Below are 18907 nucleotides of genomic sequence, written 5' to 3'. Positions count from 1 at the left end.
GGTGCACATGAAGCTGGGAGGGGACACAGCGGGGACAGCTGACCCTGACTGACCAGAGGGATATCCCACACTGTGATGTTGTGATCAGCAGTAAAAGCAGCAGGGAAGAAGGAGGAAGTGGGAACTTTTGGAGTTACAGCGTTTGTCTTTCCAGATAACCGTTACGCGTGATGGAGCCCTGCTTTCCTGGAGATGGCTGAACACCTGCCTGCCTGTGAATTAACTCCTTGTTTTGCTTTGCTTGCATATACAGCTTTTACTTTACCTATTAAGTTGTCTTTATCTCAGCCCATGAGTTTTCTCACTTTTACCCTTCTGATTCTCTTCATCCCACTGTGGAGCAGTGAGCGAGCAGCTGAGTGGGGTTTAGCTGCCCACTGGGGTTAAACCGCGACACTAAGGAAGAAGCAAGAAGCACTTTACAACAAGCCTGGTGTGTTAACAGCTTCAGGATAAGGACTTTTTATAATGAACAGGAGCAAAAGCCTTGAGATAAAAATTGCAACATTTACCTGGCAAAGCTGGAGATGTAAAGGGAAGGTTGCTGGGTTTTGGGTGTGTTTTTTGTTTTTTTTTTGTGGGGAGGAGTCCCCATTTTCTAAGTGAAGCAGAAAAATCAAGCCAGTTTCTTTACTTGAAAGGCTTTTCTGCACAGGTGCCTTCCAGATCTCCAGTCCAATGGCAGCTTCTGGTCTAGCAAAAGGAAAAGGGTGGGTAAATGTACATACTTGACAGAAGGCCCGATGAGCCCATTGAGCTCCCCAGGGAGATGTGAGTGGGGAAGCAGCAGTCTCGCGGGGCAGCTGCAGAGATGATGGGAACAAGGAGTGCATGGCGGCCCCACAGGCCCACCAGCAGATGTGGAGGGGGCAGTTGCACACTGCAGCAAAGATGGCACAAATTCACCTTAGACGCATGATGTGCCTTGCTGGAGTGCACCTTGCTCATATGGAGCATCAGCTTCAGCTGACCGTATGGTGAACATGAGCTCTTGGGCTCAGTCTTGTACAACCCCTGCATTTTCTCATTCTTTTACACGCATTATGCCTGCAACTCATTAGCAGAATTATCTTTAGGATTATCTTTATAGCAAATCTCTAACATTCATCATTGTCTTTGTTTTACTAGAGCCTCTGTTTTGACTCTGGAAGCCTGTGTTGCGCAACTGCCTAGCAGTGGCCAGAGGCAGAGTGCTTCTGAAGGGCTTAAGGATGCGTACGCAAAACTTCCCTTTTGAAAACTCAGGTCCACTCCTGTTCTCCCACCCAAGAGCTAGCTGGGACTACCAGTCACTGAGGGGGTGACTCTAAAAGTCAAGACCTACAGGGCTGGGTGCTGAGGTGCTCGTGGGCACCTGGAAGCTTGGTGGCCACTTCCATTCCCATGCTGTGGGCAGGCAGGACCTGCCCTTTAGTCCAAACCCCTTGCATAAGCTCAAGCGGCACAGGCAGTGGGAGTGGTGCCGGTCTGTGCTGGAGAGGTTAATGTAGCAGTTTGTTTTGAAAAGGTTGGGTTGAAATACAGCAACCCCTGATGGTCTGCTGTGGAGACAAGCACAAGCCTGGCTGGCTACAGCACATGTGCCCCTGTGCCGGCTGCCTGTGGAGCTGACAGATAGGTTATCTCATTTCCTTCTGAAAACACAGACCCTCTCTGATGATGGCAAATTCACCTGTTATGGAAATATAATTACTCTTTATTCAGGGACAATAATTTCTCTCTCCCCTTTGCCTTTGTGAAAAAAAAAAAAAGGCAGATACCAACATTTTAGTGAAACTCAGATTGTGACGACTCTGTCAAAAACTGATGACACTGATTACTGCTTTCACTGCTATAAAGGGGATTAATTCTCATTAGAAGTGCTGAGTCCACTGCACCCCTTCCCCCCAGAATCAACAGCCAAACAGGAATACTGCGCGGCTGCTCAGCGCAGGCTTCCCTGTGCCACCTCACCATCGCACTGCTCCTCAGGTGGGAGGCTCCCATTCCAGCACGAAAGCTTTGTTTGCTGAGCTCTCAGTCTCCCTTCTGAGCCTGCCAACGAGACTGCCAGCGCCATGGGTGATTTATGAGGAAGGCACATGCCTGCAGCTGAATAGGGATTGCCAACTCCTTGGAGAAAAGCCACAGAGCTGCCACCAGCTAGGCATAACTTTTAGTAATTGGACCCAAGGTGAAAGACTTTGCCCTGAAAGTCTCCAGGACACCATCCAGTGTTGTGTACTTCTCAATCTGAATGGTCAGGAAAAGCGGTTGGCAATTAAATTCTTAGATAGGTATTAGATATTACACCCTGTGCCGGGGAGCACCTCTCACACCAGGAAATGCTTGCCCCTGCCGAGCGCTGCGTTTTGTAACTCGGTTGGAAAAGACAGACCCCAGCAGAAGTCAAATCACCACAAATGCAGTTAGCAGTGAAGGCTGGGTATGACTTATGCAAATATCTGTCGCTCGTGACATCTGAGCAGACGTAATTGTGGTCTGAGGGAGAGTTTCTGAAGTTAATCCTCCTGGTGGCTTCCAGACTAATTTGTTAAGGGATTGAGGGAGATTTTCTAAATAAACAATGCAGTTGTTGAAGATTATGATAATGCTACTGTTGATCAAATGTGGGCCTGCTAGAGTTTGGATTTTGCTGGCTTGGAGTGACTTGCTGTGTTTACAGCGTCCGTGATCAACACAGGCCCGCTCTGGCATTGCTTGGCGTTGTCTGGTGAAGAAAAATGCAGAACATTAATTGCAATGTTAAGCAAATATTTGGGGGGTGGAGAAGGTAGTGTAAATACTGAAAATGTCATTCAGTTAAGAACAACCTACTTCTCTGGGCATATTTTTCCAGGAAGAAATACAATTTTGTGCATCTGCATTTCCAAACCTAAATTAGTAATATCTCTAAGAAACACCAGTATAGCTTTTAAAGGCTCTCCTAAGTGTGCAAGGCAGAACACGTGTTAAAATTTAGAGCATTCTCTTAAAACCAATTGCATATTCTTACTTAAGATGTAGCCATGTTTCTAATTTTATCATTTTCTTATCGGCCATCTCATTGTGAATATTTAATATTTAGTAGCAGAAGGTGCTGCAGGGTTGCAGAGGTCAGTGGTGGCACAGTGAGGAGGAGGCAGTGCTTCTTTCCAGCAGATCGCTGATGATACCTTTATCAGATCATCAATTTGTGCTGGATGCCTTTCCTTCTACAGCATTTTCATGGGATCAAAAGTCCTGCTTAAGCACGGGAAAGTTTGCAGGGCACCAAAACCACAAAGAGCGTGACCGCAGTCAAGTCTTTAGCTTTAGTTTTGAGACAGACTTACCTGTGGTTACCTGTGTAAGTGCAAAGCCTCTTCTTCACAGAGACAATTGCTGGGGTTTCTGCAGTTATACAAGGAAGAGAAGCAGTTCAAATGAAAAAGTCATTTTCTTTGCTGGTCATGACTAGAATTTTTACCAACATCCTGAGAGACGTAGGTGTTTAATTTACTTTCTAGCTCAAGAGGTCAAAGAGGTTTTACTGAATTACCAATATTGGTAGCCAGATGCCAGGTTATGATAGTTTCTCACAATTTTCTTACAAGAACAAAAGTTACTATATCAGCAGATTAATGTGCTTTTTGGTGGGCAGGCTTGTATACTTAGAAGCGTGACGATAGGTAGTGCTGGAGGCATAGGTACAATACGAGAATCTGAGGAATTTGTAGCTGTGCATCTGTATTGTTTGTCTGTACTGTGTATTTTGGTGTGAGTGGGCGTGGTCATTTAAAAAAACTATAGCAATTAAAATTACAAGCATCTAAAGGAAGAGAAAGAAATGAGATTTTCCATTGCTGAGTGCATGCCAGCTCTTTACATTTAAAGTTCAAAATGTTGTTCTGGTCAAACACATAAAATATGTTCCTCGTGTCTCGATGCAGAACATGTCGTTTCCTACATGCACAGAACTCAGTTTTTAAAATACCACGAGAAAAGGTAATCTCTGCAAAAATAGTTCGGCTTATGAGTCATTTCCTGGCATTCTAGCTGAAGATTCAGAGATTCCCATCCTTGCGGAGGCCCGATTCATCCTCTTCCACCCAAATCCAGAAGATCATCAATGAAAGTCCTAGTCTAGATAAGACCGTAGGTTTAATAGGTAGAAACTAAAGGTTGACAGATTCGGATTGGAAATAATATACAGTATTGCATTGTGAAGGTATATAATCTGCACAATAATCTACCCACAGTTCTGATGGTCTCGCCGTCCTTTGAAATCTTTAAATCAGGTTTAAATTTTTGAAAATATTTGAAATCTTTAAAATAGGTTTAAATCAGCACCCTTTCTGTTTTAGCTCAGGTGCAAGCTGTGTTATTGAGGCGGGACTCACTGGGTGATATTCTGTGGTTGTATAAGGCAAAAGGCAGATTAGATGATAATGTGAGTTCTTTCCATCCATAAAATGTGGCAGGATGCTGTGAAGACCCATCTGAAGCTCCAGCCTGCAATATTGCACATGAGAAGCCGAGAGCCAGGAGGACAGGGGAAGTGTTGCTGCATGTCTGCGCTGTTCTTATGCTCCTCCATGGCATCAGCAGGACTTTGGTCTGGCCTATTTATGTTTCTCATATCTCCTGAAAAGTGTCGAAGGGCTGCCTGGCTAATACCTACTTTTTCTTAGTCCTGCTTGGATGTGGTTGCAGAGCCCTTGCAGGTGACAGTGGGTGTTAGAGTTGATCTGCCCTTGCAGAACAGGCACACGGGAGCCTGGCCTTTAAAAGCCCCTGCAGTTCCACCAGATTTATTTTATTATTCGTGCAGATTTCAATTAGTAGTAATTGGTTTTGTTGCTTTTTGGAATTTTTTTCTGGTAGAGAGTAAGTGCAAAGTGATTGATATCTGGGAAAGGAAATCAGGATTTGGCGGTGCAGCGACATTCCATTGTCTTGACACGAAATAACAAATAACTTGCCTCTAAATCTGTGTCTTGGGAAATGAAAGTGTGAAACAGTGAAAGTCATTTGGAGGTCATTGAGATGCAAAGTGTGTCCTGCTCCCCAGCCCTGAGTTGCTCAGCTCTCTGTGGCAGCTTTGAGAAATCTCTCAGGCAGCTGGGGAAGAGGAGGGCAAGGATATACCCAGTGCCTGGCTCTTTCTCTCCCTCACCTGCTTCTGCAAGTGTTGTACTCGCAAGGTTTGCAAACACCACCTGGAAACACTTGTTTTTGTGGCAGTGATTTTGTATGCAAATGCAAACAGTAACTTTTCAGAAACCATCCCCAGGGTTTTCACTCTGCAAGTGACAAAGGGACTGTGTCGTGTCAAAACCAACCCAAGTCCTTGCTCTTCTAGAAGGCTCATCCTCAGCAAGGCTGCTCAGCACTTACTTCTCTCGCTCCTCCCAGGTTTTAAAAGGCTTGACTTTCATGCCCAGTTACAGCACTGCCACTTCTAGATCCGTGCCCACCCCACACCTGAGCTGGGTTTTAGCTACGTGGCTTTCCCCATGGTGTGAGTCTCTCAGATCACCCCGAGGAACCTGGCAGCTGGTGGTGCTCCTTGAGACCAAATTCCCTCAAGCCGTCCAAGACCTCCACAGTGTGGAACTCCTTGGAGGTTTAATGACACTTCCCAAAATGGTGATTTTCAGTTCCTGAAGGCTAAGGAGATGCCAGGGACCTCCATAAGAGCAGGCAGAGTCTGAATGGCCATTGGCTCGCCATGAGGCCCTGAGGACGGTGCTTGAAGGCTGTGCTGTGCAGTACAGTCTGGCAGGGCTTCTAGGAAGTCAGTGGAGTCATGGAAATGGCACCTCAGGAATGTGGTGCAAGTGCTTTGAAGTGTGCTGTTATCTCCATTTAATCACACAGTAAATCTACAGTAGCTCCCTGGTTTGCAGTAACTTTTCAGGTGTTTTGCATCTGTCTGTGGAGTGAGGGGAAGCAGCACTTTGCAATTGCCTGGCCACGCAGGGGTCTGTGTATACCAGGAGACCCTTGCAAAGGTCCGGCCATGGGGCGAGAGTGGGGTGGATAGCCTGTAGAGCATTGTGGAATTCCTGGATTTTATAGACCCAGTTGTGTCCCCATCACCCACACTGAGCTGCAGTTTGCTTGGCAAGGTGTCATGAGGGATGAATCCAAGAAGGAGTTAGTTGCTGTGAATAAGTGCCACATTCTGCTATTTCTAGGTATTTCTTGGACTCTTGAAAGCTATAACATTTGCATGCTGGATGCAAAATTAAGTTGTAAAACACACAAGATTTCTGTAAGGCAAAAAATATTTGAGAGTGGTACTTTGGCAGGTGGATAGGGACAAATGGCGAAGGAAGAAGGGTTTGCTGAACTGGGAGAGGAGAGCATGTGAAGGAGAACAAGGATGCTCTTGATCTCCAAGGATGCTGGAAGAGCGTCCTTGGTGATGGAGGAGAGAGAGGCAGCAAAATAGGCAGAAAAAGGGTTCAGAGGGCAGGAGAGGGCAGGGAGAGGTGCGCCAGCCACAGGGGCAGATCAGAGGGGAGAAGAGAGCTGTCAAGGGTGGACAAGGGGACCCGCAGCAGCAGAGCACCATGGTAAGTGGTGTTTCCCATGGGGAAAACTGAATGTTGCCTTGAGGAGTGGGCATGGTCTCTCAGCAGCCAAAACAGGTCCTTCTTGCTGTGTCACTGATTCAGCATCAAAGAGCTGAGAAGCATCTGGGAATACAAATTTGAGGATAAAATTTTCATTTGCAGGCAGGGGAAACTCATTCTTCCCATCAGCTCTACAGCAGCCTTTACCAAAATTAGTCAAATCCAAGAATATACCCTTTGCAAGATCTGAATGATATTTGTGAAGATGCTGCTCACACTCTGTGAAGGGAAGGCACATGTCTGGATGCTGTGTGTGTGTAACCATGGCTTTTCACAGCCTCTCCATGCCAATTCCATGTGATGGGACAGGAAGGCTGCTCCCCATCTATACCGTACCACTGAAAGAGCAGCAGCAATTCGGGCAGCGCTGTTCACGCGTGTCAGGTCTCATAGCTGCGCCGGGAGCCTCCTGCTTTGAATATCAAAGTTCAGCCTCTGGATGCGGCTGTGAAGGAGATAACAGATCAGCCCAGTAAAACTCGCCTGACTTTGAGGCCCAGCCTGGATCCTGAGATCGGTGTTTCAGGGAGTTTGTCTAGGAAAAGGAACTGGTCTGGTGGCTTTTCAGGATTTGCATTTTTGACTCACTGATGGGAAATTTTTTTATTTTCCTTTTCACTGTCACAGGCTCTCACACTTCTCTGCAGACTTGAGCCAAGTTTGTGTAAAGAAATGCCATTAAAATATTCAGGGAATAAAGGGGATACGTACATAAAGGAGAGAGGGGTTTATGTGAAATTATTTGTCCTGCCTTTCCCTGGTGACTAATCAGGATGTGTAAAAGATTCTTGTTTCTTCACACCCCCTTATTTTCAAGATGCTCTGGAAAGCTATAGGGAGAAACTTTAAAAAGCAGAGATTAAGATTAATGGTTTCTCTTAATCTGGCCTAATTTGGAGTTTCCCGATTGATCAGAATGGTCTGCAAGTGCTAGGGTGCTAAGCTTCTCCGGCATTTCCTAGTCTCTCCCCCTGGGATTGCGAGCACGGTGCTTTCCCCATATGTTTTTTCCTGTTTGTTTATTTCTTTTCCTTGCGGGAGGCCGGGCTCCGGCCACTTGCCCAGGGAGACCGCCGCCGCCACAGGCCCTTAATGAGCTTTTTGACCACTGAAGCAGCACAGCATCGCCTGGGAATGGGAGGGGGTTTCTCGCTTCCCCACGTTAGATAGCAGACCAGAGGCCAGCGGGTTAACGAAGGAGCAGGGGCGGCTGGCGGGCTGCCTAATGAGTGCCAGGGAGCCAGCGAGGGGGGACCCTGGCGACAGGCAGAGCCCCAACAGCAGCCGCAGTGAGACCTGATGCCAGATGCTCCATTTTTTCCCATTATTACTGTAACTGGAAGTAATGGGAAGCAAAGAGCCCCCAAAGGGTGTGAATGTGAGGCATTTTCCACACCCAACACTTTTGGAGGCAGTCGGGTCTGAACCAGCACATTAACAATGCAGAGGCATGCTTTTTTGTATTAAAAATAACTAGGAAACAGATTCTTTTTAACCTTTAACCAGTCCAAACAGCCAATAAATCATTAGCTACTGATTAACAAAAACAGAAGGGTAACTTATTGTCCAGTGCGCAAACTCTTGGAAGCACTGAAAGGCTGGCACTGACTTCAGGATGGCTTTTCTTTTTACACATTTGCACTTATTAAAAAGACAGACAAGCCAAGCTCTGCCTATTAAGCCATGCCACACAAGGCATTTTGCTAAAAGACGAACTTTCTAAAATGGATATATTTTTTAATGTGTACAGTGAGCTCAGCAAACGCAGTGTTTACGATATGCGACATTATATCTGTCCCCCAAGAAAACAGGTCTCTTCGTGCCAAGCATAAAGAGATGAGTTGCGTCTCATTTGCAAGGGTTCCCAGTTTGTGTTCTCAAAGTCTTGGCCATACTTAGTCTGCTGCTGAGTCGTCTCCTTCAAAAGACTCAGTGGGGTGGCTAAAGCAGGCGGAAGTCTTTGTGGCCGAGGTCTGGGCTGGAGAGCACAGCTTTCAGTTAGAGTTCAGGGAGTATCTGTGAAGCTGGAACACTCTCCTGTGGCTGACCAAAACCACTCTCCCTCTTTCTATCTGTGCAAAAAGTCAAGTGGCAATTTGTTATCTAAGAATGGAAGTTGGAAAAAGGTGTTTCTGATGGAGGAAATGCTTGTGGGACCTTTGGAAGAGCCCTGTTGTCTTGCAGATTAACTAATAAAAGGGTGAGATCCAGGAATTTGAGTGTCATCACTGCTGATTGACAGAACAAACATTTGTAGTTTGCAGTATTTCTATTACATGTACAGTATCTAGTCTGGTTTAATTAAAAGTAAGTCTACCAAATATTGGACTATTTGCTTAAACCTCACCAGAAATTTAGCATTGTGACTTTTGAAAACAGTAGTATTTATAATGTAAAAATGTAACAGTTAAGTATTTAAGACAAGTCTTCCATTGTCCGTTAATCTGTATGTCTTTTCCATTCACTGTGAATCGTTAGACCATCTGTGTCTTTAATAAGTAACTGTGTGGGCTCTTGCAGTTTAAATATTTACTTTAAAATAATAGAGGATCCAAGTGAAACTGAGATACATGAGAATATCCGTGTCATGTGTTAAGTGGAATGGGAGTACATTTGTGCAGTAGATTTGCAAACTATAAACAGATGTGTTTTGATGACCTTCTCTCCTCTATCTGGTCTCCATTTGTAAAACACAAGTTCATAGATTAAGCTTCTCAGCATTTTACATGCACCTTGGAGAACCTTTCTTTCTTTCTTTCAGTTTTTTTCTGTTGAAGTTGTGGGGAGAAATCCAAACAGTTCATTGCTTTGTGCTTCGGTTTCACAAAAATCAGATTTGGTATCGGTAGCAAAATACCTTTGCAGTGGTATTCTCTCACTCCGCTGTCAACCGCAGCCCACCTTTGCGGCTTGAGAAGGCACTGCTCCAGGTCACCACCAAGGACAGTAGACGAGTCTTACTGTTAACTCAACTATGGTCAGAAAAGGAACTGCAGTTTTCAAAAGACATCCTGGAAGACTGTAATTTCTTCAGTCGCAGTCTGCCTGTAACTCTGAGCAGGGGAGAATGTCATGGGTTAGACACAAGATTTAAGATTGTCCACCCATGCATCAGAACCATCTCTCCTCAAGAAAGCTCAAAGAGGCAAAGTTACGTTTTGTGAAATTGTGTACGATTTTATGTACTAATTGTCATTATTTGGGGAACTTAAATATAGTGCATCTTGTTTCACAGTTAGAGAGAAGGGTAGGTGGCTTCTGCTCTCACATGTGTGTCCTGAGTAAGGGCTGCATCTTTCTCTTCTCCAGGTGACTCTGTATGTGATTATATCCAGCAAAAGTAAGTGTCAGTACAACAAACACGATGCATTTTAATATGGGGTGCACAGAATGTTTGAAGAATCACTATGTGATGGTGATAATACTGTGACACTCAGGGTTGCTTTTTTTTTTTTTTTTTTTTTTGAGTCCAGGATGAATCCAGTTCATTCGTAGTTTGTTTAAGGGAGACCAATCTCTCTCTCTGGCACTGCTTGCTACCTCTTCCTGCTACTCACTTTTACAGCATGTGGTCTTTGAAGTTTGAATTCCAACCTCTTTCTGGACGAGCACTAAGTAAAAAGGCAGCCTTTAGGGTTAGGCAGCGCGAGGTAAATTTTCAGCCCCATGAGCAGCAGCTCAGTTATATGACTTGCATTACCATTAATGGGGGTCATGCTGGCAAATTCCTGTACACCACATTGAACATTTACTCATGAGTGCAGAACTGGCACAGCTAATGAAACTTGCCTTTCGGGTGGCGTTGTGTTTCAGGAGATGAGGCTGACAGGCAGAAAGGACTGCTAAGTACCCAGATGAAAGTCTGGCTTTTAACTCCTTGAACATATTTTCAGAAAATAGTAGTGTGAATTAATGCTGGTTAGTGGTAGCTGCTCCTACTGTTAGGGATCAGTCTTGCTCTAGTAGGATTCCACAGAGGCGAAAATTATGCCTGGAGTGTAAATGTGTGTGCTGTCATTTAGTGGTCGCAATTCGCTTTCTTATGTGTTTTCCAGGTGCTGCTTACTGTAACTTATTTTCTTTCAAATGTAGGTCAGTCCTCTTGCTAACATTAGCTTCTATAATCACAAATAAAAATTAAGTTCTTCGTTATAGTCTTTGCCCCTGCAGCTTTCCCAAAGATGACTCCTTGTATGGCTGGGCATCACCCACTGAATTCCAGCGTACATTACTCATGGGCATCTTATCCCCATTTGTTCCTGTACTGTGCTCATTGCAGTGATAGCGCCTTCTCATTTCCAGAACTCTTCCTTAGCCTTTACTTTGCGAGGCTAAACACGGCAAGTCCTTTGGTCTCTTTGATAAGGTAAGCTTTCCATTGCCCTGGCTACAGTTCTGTGCATCTGCTCTAGTTGGAAGTTATTTTTAATAAATTAAATAAAAATTGTCCACAGTATTCTCTCCTGTTCAGTGTCATAAAATTTCCCTCATACTCATCTTCACAACAACCCTCTATTGTATTGCCTTTTTTATATTTTAATCACACCATGGTTCGTAATCGTTTTGCAGTCAATTATTTTTTTCTTATTTTTCTTCATTTATAGGTGATGATCTTTGAGCTTGCAATAGAAATTCTTGTCATTAAATATCATGTTTTATGTTCTGTTATTATCTTTTTAGGAGTCAGCTGTTCAAAATTATTCTTTTTTTTTGTAATGCATGATACTCTAAATATCCTTTGTGTCACCAGCAAGCTATATTTAGTATTAATCGAAATACTAAGTGAATAAAATAAATTTCATTATTTGATTCTGAAGGAACTCCTAACTGAGGCTGCCTCTGTTCCAATCTTTTATTTATTTCACATTATTTCTGTTATAAAGCATTCCCTACGCTAGGTGCTGAGAAGATGAGTAGTGTAGTACATGCCACAGATAAGAGAAAAAAGAGCCCATGTTACATTAAATCTCTCTTTCCTTTCCCAGCAACATATTCTTCCGTTTTGGGAAAAGCCTGTTCTGTCAAATGGGCCTTTTAACGTGGTCAGAAAATCACGAGGTGTTTGAGCTGCTGACAGCTCTTTTTTCATTCACCGGAATATTCAGTTTCTTCTTCCGTCAGCTTATGGTTCCGTGTGGTCATCAGAGCCAAAGAGATGCCAGAGGTCTGCACTGCAATGAACAGTTGACATCTAGAGCAACGCTTTGCAATTTCTGTGTTAAATAAAAGTAGGGGGGAAAAATCTATTTACTGCTGCAGCTAGCTGACTGTGAAGGAGCAGCTGCAAAGTGCTGCGTCTCATCGGGTTGCAGTCTTGATTAACATTGGGCAGATCCCCCCTGCTGCGAGAATAAATACCCTGCCTTTGTCAGGGCTCCCATGTAAGAAACAATAGGTTATTTCAGTGAAGCACAAGAACCTGAATGTTAATCGAATCATTCCTCCAAATGAATAGAAGTAGCACCCAGAATGTAAACATTTTAATTTTGGAAGGGAAGGTCTGCCTATCAGTTGGTTAATTTTCTGTGTATTTTTTCATTTGCTTTGAAAAACTGCTCACTAACATTGCCATCATTGCATACAATAACATTTTTAGCACTGCAAATGTGTGTGCTTCCTGTCTTTCCAAGCTAGGCAGTGGCAAAGTCCAGGGAGTATCGGAAAAAAATAAAATCTGCCTTAATATCACTCAAGAGAGGTCAAAACCTTATGCTGTATAACTGCCAAACTATGCGATCGCATTAGCTCTTGGTAGAGGAAATGGAAAATACTTTCCAACTGGAATTGACACCAGGAAACATCTTTTTAAAATGTTTTTTATACATTGGGATAATTACCCTTAGAAATAATTCTGTATCTCTTTACACGTGATGAAAGTGACTTTAGGTATTTTAACAAATTTATGTGTGTACAAGCGAAACAGAAAGCACAGGCATTTATCCCCTTACCGCTTCCTTGTTTGCTGTACAATAAGGGATCTCAGTACGCAGTTGAGCAATACGTTTTAAAGTGAGTGTGCAGCAAACCACAGTGTGAGGCCCAGCCATCTTCTGTTTTCATATGGTTACATCTATTGTTGATCAACGCATCATTGAAGTATCTCTTGGCTTTCAGTTGTGCTGCGTGTCTGAGTCAGATCCTGGTGACTTCACTGCTGTGAGGTGTCCCTTTGCCCATGGAGAAATGGCAGCAGAGCCAGAGGAGTTCAGCTTATTGCTTCTCTTGTACCCATAAAATCCTTGGAGATCCTGCACCAGTGGTAGATTGGGACTCTAGCTCTCTACGAACACTGAACATGGAAAATGGTTTTCTTAGCAAATTTGCTAGTTCACTGAGGCTGATACGCAGCTCTTTATGCACATGCCCTTTTTTAACAGTCGTGATGCACTCCTCTACTGGAGGAATCTGCCTCTTGAATTCCTGTGTAGCAGATAGAGTCTCCTGTCAGTCACACTGGGGTACATCTTCTCCGTTAGAAAATGAATGGAGAAGATGGATGTGTTTGTGGTGGAGGCACAGAAATTTGGTGTTTTAGGGTGAATTTCCCCAGCCGTCAGTATTTGCTGAAGCGGAGAGAACAACACCTGGCAGCAGGACGATCAGCAGAGTGAGCCAGTAATAGTGGAGGTGTGAAGCTGAGTGTGGCAACTCTATTTTTGTGGCCCGTGTTCACAAGGGCACTTTGTGGGTGGATGGGCAGGAGTTTCCTACTACCTGGGTAAAGCCAGAGATCAGGACAAGCCAAACTATTTATTGCCACTTTAAAACACACTTTCTTCCCATCTTCCCTGCACCACCTGCAATGTTGGTCTGCATGCTTGGACCAAAGCAGCTGCATGAGAAAGCTCAGATCCATCCCTTATTTTTGAATGTCCAGCTCTCTCGGTTGATGATCTCTATTTTCCTATGACTAGAAGACGGAAGACTTCTCAGCCAGCTCAGCCATAGGCAGTGGGTCTCCATGCTCTCCATCTTGTAGCCGGGAGGCACTCTCAGCAGGCACAAACTGTCTTCATCTAAGCTCCCTTCCAGTCGTCAGACAGTCTTTTGCTACCGCCTTTATAGGAATCTGCACACAGGGAAAATTTTATTTAAACCTTTAGCCTCACTTGTGATGTTACATCATTTTATGTTTTTCTGTCTTTGGGCAGGAGCAGTGTTAAAATTCAAGTGACTTCCTTCATTTGAGGTGAAAAGTTGCAAAATGAGCAGAATTTATTAGAGTTTACTGTGCAGAAGAAAGAAAATGCCTCTTTGAAGTGATTTGGGCCAAAGTAGTTCCACAGTGGAAAAGACCAAAGCCACTTCTCACCATGCTGTGTGTCACACTGAGCATGTATGGACCCTCTTTAAAGTCATCCATTGGGTTTTTTCCTTGCCTAGATGTTGTAGGTCAACTTAAGTTCTCCTACTTTATTTACACACATCCTAATTTAGTCCCGTTTGTGAAATAAAAGTGTGTTGTTGAGATGGCTGACCCAGCGTTTAAATCCCATATGTATGTAGCACTCTATGACATGTGCCATTTATTTCTTGAAGCCCAACATTGGGCGATTAGGAATTCCCCATGGGCCTTCAGGAGAGAAGGTGGCCGTGGTGACTGTGGACGACTGTGACACAGCAGTGGCGGTGCGCTTCGGGAGCCTCATTGGGAACTACACTTGCGCTGCCCAGGGGACTCAGACCGGCTCAAAGAAGTAAGGATTCCCTATATTTGTGTTTTCCACTCATTCTCTTCTTCCAGGGGAGAGTCAACAGTGTGTGATTAAAGGAGTTTGTTGGAGGCTACTGTGAGTGTCAGCACGCTGAGGGAAATGCACAGAGTTTTGTGTAGATACAGTCATGTGCCCAAATTACTTGTAAAATGCAAAAAAAAAAAAAAAAAAAAAGAAAAAAAAAGATTTGGAGGTCAGTGTGGATAGCTCCAAAAAGCGTCTACTCAGTATGAAAATGTAGAGAGAAGGGCAAATAAAATGCTAGAGTTGACTAATGAAAGGGATGGCTGAAGAGCTTATTACTTCCATCATTTGAGTTAACAGTCCTATCTTGAAAGGTGATAGAAATAAAGGAAATACAGAAAAGGCCATTGAAAAATCATTAGGTATTTAAAAAAACCACTTTCCTGTGAGGAAAGACCAAAAGGACGAGTACTGTTGGGTTTAAAGAGGAGGTGGACAGCAAGCAGCATAGCAGGGATATAAAATAATGAGTTATATTAGGAAGACCATTGAGATGCAGATGCTGCTCTGAAATCCCAAGAGAAGGAGGGACCATAAAAATTAGGGCTACTTCAAACTGACCAAATGATATACTTTTCACACAGTGTGGAGTCACTCAGTGAAACCTGCTTCCACCTAATGTTGTAAAGATCTTCAAAGGATTTTAAAAGGGTGGCACTGTAAAATAATTAAGTCATCGTATCAAATCTACAGTGTCTCAGCCCTTGTGCTGAGGAGCATAAGCCAGCCCCTGGGTGAGTGAAATCAGAAAGAAGTGTCACGCAGCTGGACATTTTTCCATAATTTTCATTTTCTTTTTCCTATTGGCCACTGTTAGGGACAGGTCATTGGATTCTGTGTGCATATGATGGCTCCTGAATTAAAAGTTATGATATTTCTGGAAAGTCCTTTGATTGCAAGTTCTGGAAGTACTGATGTAGCAGAGGGAAGTACATGGCAACATGGGTAAACTGAACAGCTCAAATATGCTTATGGAAGCAGTAAGATAAAGAATAAAACAAACCATATGCAAGAAATGATAAGCATTTCTTTGTTTCTTCAGATCTTTGGACCTAACTGGCCCTCTCCTCCTTGGCGGCGTGCCAAACTTGCCTGAAGATTTCCCAGTGCACAACAGACAGTTTATTGGCTGCATGAGGAACCTCTCTATCGACAGCAAGCCAATCGACATGGCTAGTTTCATCGCCAATAACGGCACGCTGCCAGGTATGAGCGACTACCACCTCAAAAGTCAACATGGGAAAGCTCTCTGCCGTATCTGTGTGTGTAACAGGGATTAGAATGTCGAAGGGGCCAGCACTGGGAGGAACCCCAGGAAGGGAGAGGGGACAGAGGGATCTGAAGCGGCCCCTGTCTCCCTGTTAGTGCTGCTGAGCGGAAAACATTTGCCCCAGGCCATGTGGCAGGGGCTCAAGGTGCTACTGGGCATTGCGCTGCCACCGTGTCACCGGTGCAGCTGCCTCCAGACCTGCTCAACCCACCTTGTCTGTTTGAGCAAAGTGCAGTCTGCGCCCGTGCCAGGGACGCACACAACAGCCCGTGGCACAGCGCACCCTTCCAGGATTAAGTGGCACGCAGAAAAGGACTGGGCTTTTTTAGACCTCCTGCATTGCTATGAGTTTCACCCAGGAATTTACTCCTAAATGAACTTCTCCTCTTTTTTCTTTTTTAATTACCTTTTAAATGTCACTTTGCTCTGAAAGCTAGTGGGATTCGTTCACGAAAAAGACAATGTTTTTAATGAGTTTTTCATAAATTATATTTGTTCTGTAAATTAAATTCTGCAGTCCTTTAAATCTGAAACCTATTTCATGAAGCAGTCTGCTGGAGTTTCTGATTTGGTTTCCAGTCCCTGAATCCCTGATCAGGATTAGTTCTGGTGTACAAAATCTTAGCATCATTATAAAACTGGCTCTTAGACACAAGATTGGCAAATCCCTTCCTAAAATGCACTAACCTAACTGCAGTTCTTGATATGTTGCACTGATCATGGATTAAGAAGGGAGTTGTGGCATAAGCTTCAAATTGTTGTTTTATCTTGGAGCCCTTTTTGAACAGTTATGTCTCTAATATTAGTAAAACACAAGATTTTATCTTGTGGAAATATATGTTAGGAGGGGCACGACCTGTGTTTGTTAAGATGGATTTTTTTTTCCTCATTTGGAAACATGTTTCCATATAGTTTAAAACAATGATGTGTAGTAGTGTTACTCTGCTGTGTAACACTGCACATTGGCTTTCCCTGGTTAGTGTCTTGGTTAGAGGACAGTAAGTTGCGAACAGTGGTGCTGAGTCACAGCACCAGCTGATCTGCCTGTCTTCAGTAGTGGATGCCAGGAGAAGAGTATAAAAACAGTACAAGTGTGTAGTGATATTTTCCAAACATTTTCTCTTAGTCCCCAAAGATTTTCTGCTCAGTGAGTGTATTTAATAGCCTTTGGTAGGTTTGTCTTTATGAATTTGACACTTGCTCAGCTCGTGTAAACTTTTGCCATCCACGTTTTGCCTCCCTGACTTCAAGGATATTAAAAAAACCCTCCAAACCTGTAACAGATATGTCCTCTTTTTGCATAAAAAGCTCAGATACAATAATTCAGAGCCTTTTTCTTGTTAAAACCGTGCAAAGTAACTGTTTTCCTGAATTTCAGGCTGTGCAGCACAAAGGAACTATTGTGAAACCAACTGGTGCCAGAACGGAGGTACGTGCGTCAACAAGTGGAACACGTACATCTGCGAGTGCCCTGTACACTACGGAGGGAAAAACTGCGAGCAAGGTAGAATGCAAAGACCTCTTCGTGTGTACTCTTGTGCGCAGGTTTCATTACCTGTCATTAACATCTCATGGCATGTATGTCAAACTGTTATGCTTAAGGGGCAGGTAACAGAAGATTGCAATTAAGACTAAAAATCACTCATTATCTGTTTGAAATCATTTTAGAGATTGTCTATATAATAAATATGATAGCTGATGTACTGTCATAAGTAACAGCAGCTTTCATTGGTTTACTTACATAAGCAAAGTAGTTCCACAGAACTTGGCAGTATTTAGTAATTTTTTTGTAGTAAAAACGCCTGATGCTAAGCCCCTTTAAATCAGTGGAAAGAATCCCGCTGACTTTACTGGGCTTTGACTCAAACCAGGGATGAATGTGCAGTTTTAATCACCACTTTCTTGGCAAGAAGGCAGTCTCTGCTGAGTAAGAGCACTTTCAGTTTTATTGGGTTTTTCTTTGATTGAACACAATGTGCGTGTATGTGTAAAACCTCACTAATAAAGGATGAGGGAGGAGCAGCAGGTGTGTTTTATAGGGAGTGAAGAACTTGCAGTTAGTTTCTTGCTAAGGAAGCAAGGAGTCATCTGCCCTACGGGTCCCATGGGGTCAGTGCAGCAGTGGGCTGGTCACTGTAAGGAGGCACCTCCACGTCTGGTGAAGGGTTGCTCGTTTGGAGTCTTCCTGGAGGCTTCCAGGAAAGAAAACATGCTTAAACTAGGCATGGCTTTCCTGGAAAAAGAAGGCCAAATTCTGTCCTCTGATGTAGATGTGGTAGGTCTTCGTTTCCATTATCCCCTTGTGATGCTTAGCTCAGAATAGTTTGCAGTGTGATCAAGAATTTTGTTCTTTTACTGTACCTACTCCAAATCAGACGTTCTTGATTACTCTTAGCATCATGGACCCTGGAATAGCAGGTCTCCAAGCTGAGGTGCACACACTACAGTGATTTGCAAACCACTTTAGCACAGTATGCCTTAGCCTGGGCCAGATCTTTGTGATGGCAATGCCTCTACCTTTGCTGGAGAAGCAGCAGCTTAGGAGGAGTGGACACCTAGTTACATTTCTGGCTTGGAAATAAGGGTCTGCAGGTTGAGGGCCAGGGGAGAGGAATGTCCCACCTCACACAGAGCCCAGAGCTGCTATTACTGTCCCCAACGAGGTATCTGCTTTCTGTAGCAGCTCCTCAAATATTTTGAACTCTCCAGATTTGCATAAAGATCTAATTTTTCCATGTGTCTCATGTCAGGTATCTTTGTCAGTGAAGTTCTGGTTTTTTCTTCATGATAGGCTGATCTCTGTGGTACAAACCCACACTGATGTCTCCTGGGAGAATGCCAGGGCCCAACTCTGGTGTGACCTGTACTGGGGTGAATGGGGAGTAGTGCTACTGCATGAAAAGACTGTCCTTCCCTCTGTCTTTATCTCAGTTTTGAAATGGATTTTCAAAATTTGATCAAATATGTGTTTTATTCATAATTTTCTTATCCCACACTCAAGACCAAAATATTAAGTTTGGGATTTAGAAAATTACCTCAGAACTGCCCTGTAGCCATCACTGGAAATTCATTTTAAATTCAAGTAATACAGATGACAAGAATCCCAGCATCACTGTTCCCCCCAGCCCAGAAATCTCTTCTGCCTCCAGTGCTGTGCATTCCTGTGTGTCTCCTTTGCCATTCAGTAACCCCGTATTCTTGCTGATGCTTCAATTTGCAGTGATTTTTTAATAGTTAGAGGGCAGCAGACTGCTTGCTTCTTTGATATTTGTGGGGCAAAGTGTGCCTAAGGAAAA

General features: G+C 43.8%; 1 protein-coding gene across 1 annotated transcript in view; it reads left to right on the top strand.

Annotated features, from left to right (window-relative positions):
* The window catches only part of CELSR1 (cadherin EGF LAG seven-pass G-type receptor 1), a 173213-nt gene that overhangs the window by 107575 nt on the left and 46731 nt on the right, over positions 1 to 18907 (top strand). Inside the window, exons 6-8 of the mRNA XM_086746818.1 lie at positions 14142 to 14299; positions 15384 to 15547; positions 16990 to 17115. Coding sequence (XP_086602944.1) covers positions 14142 to 14299; positions 15384 to 15547; positions 16990 to 17115 — 448 coding nt within the window. The remainder of the gene's footprint in view (positions 1 to 14141; positions 14300 to 15383; positions 15548 to 16989; positions 17116 to 18907) is intronic.

This window comes from Chlamydotis macqueenii, chromosome 1 (genome assembly GCF_036417535.1).
Source record: "Chlamydotis macqueenii isolate bChlMac1 chromosome 1, bChlMac1.mat, whole genome shotgun sequence".
NCBI lineage: Eukaryota > Metazoa > Chordata > Aves > Otidiformes > Otididae > Chlamydotis > Chlamydotis macqueenii.
Note: the sequence above shows the minus strand (reverse complement) of the source record. Positions and strands in the feature narration are given on the sequence as shown.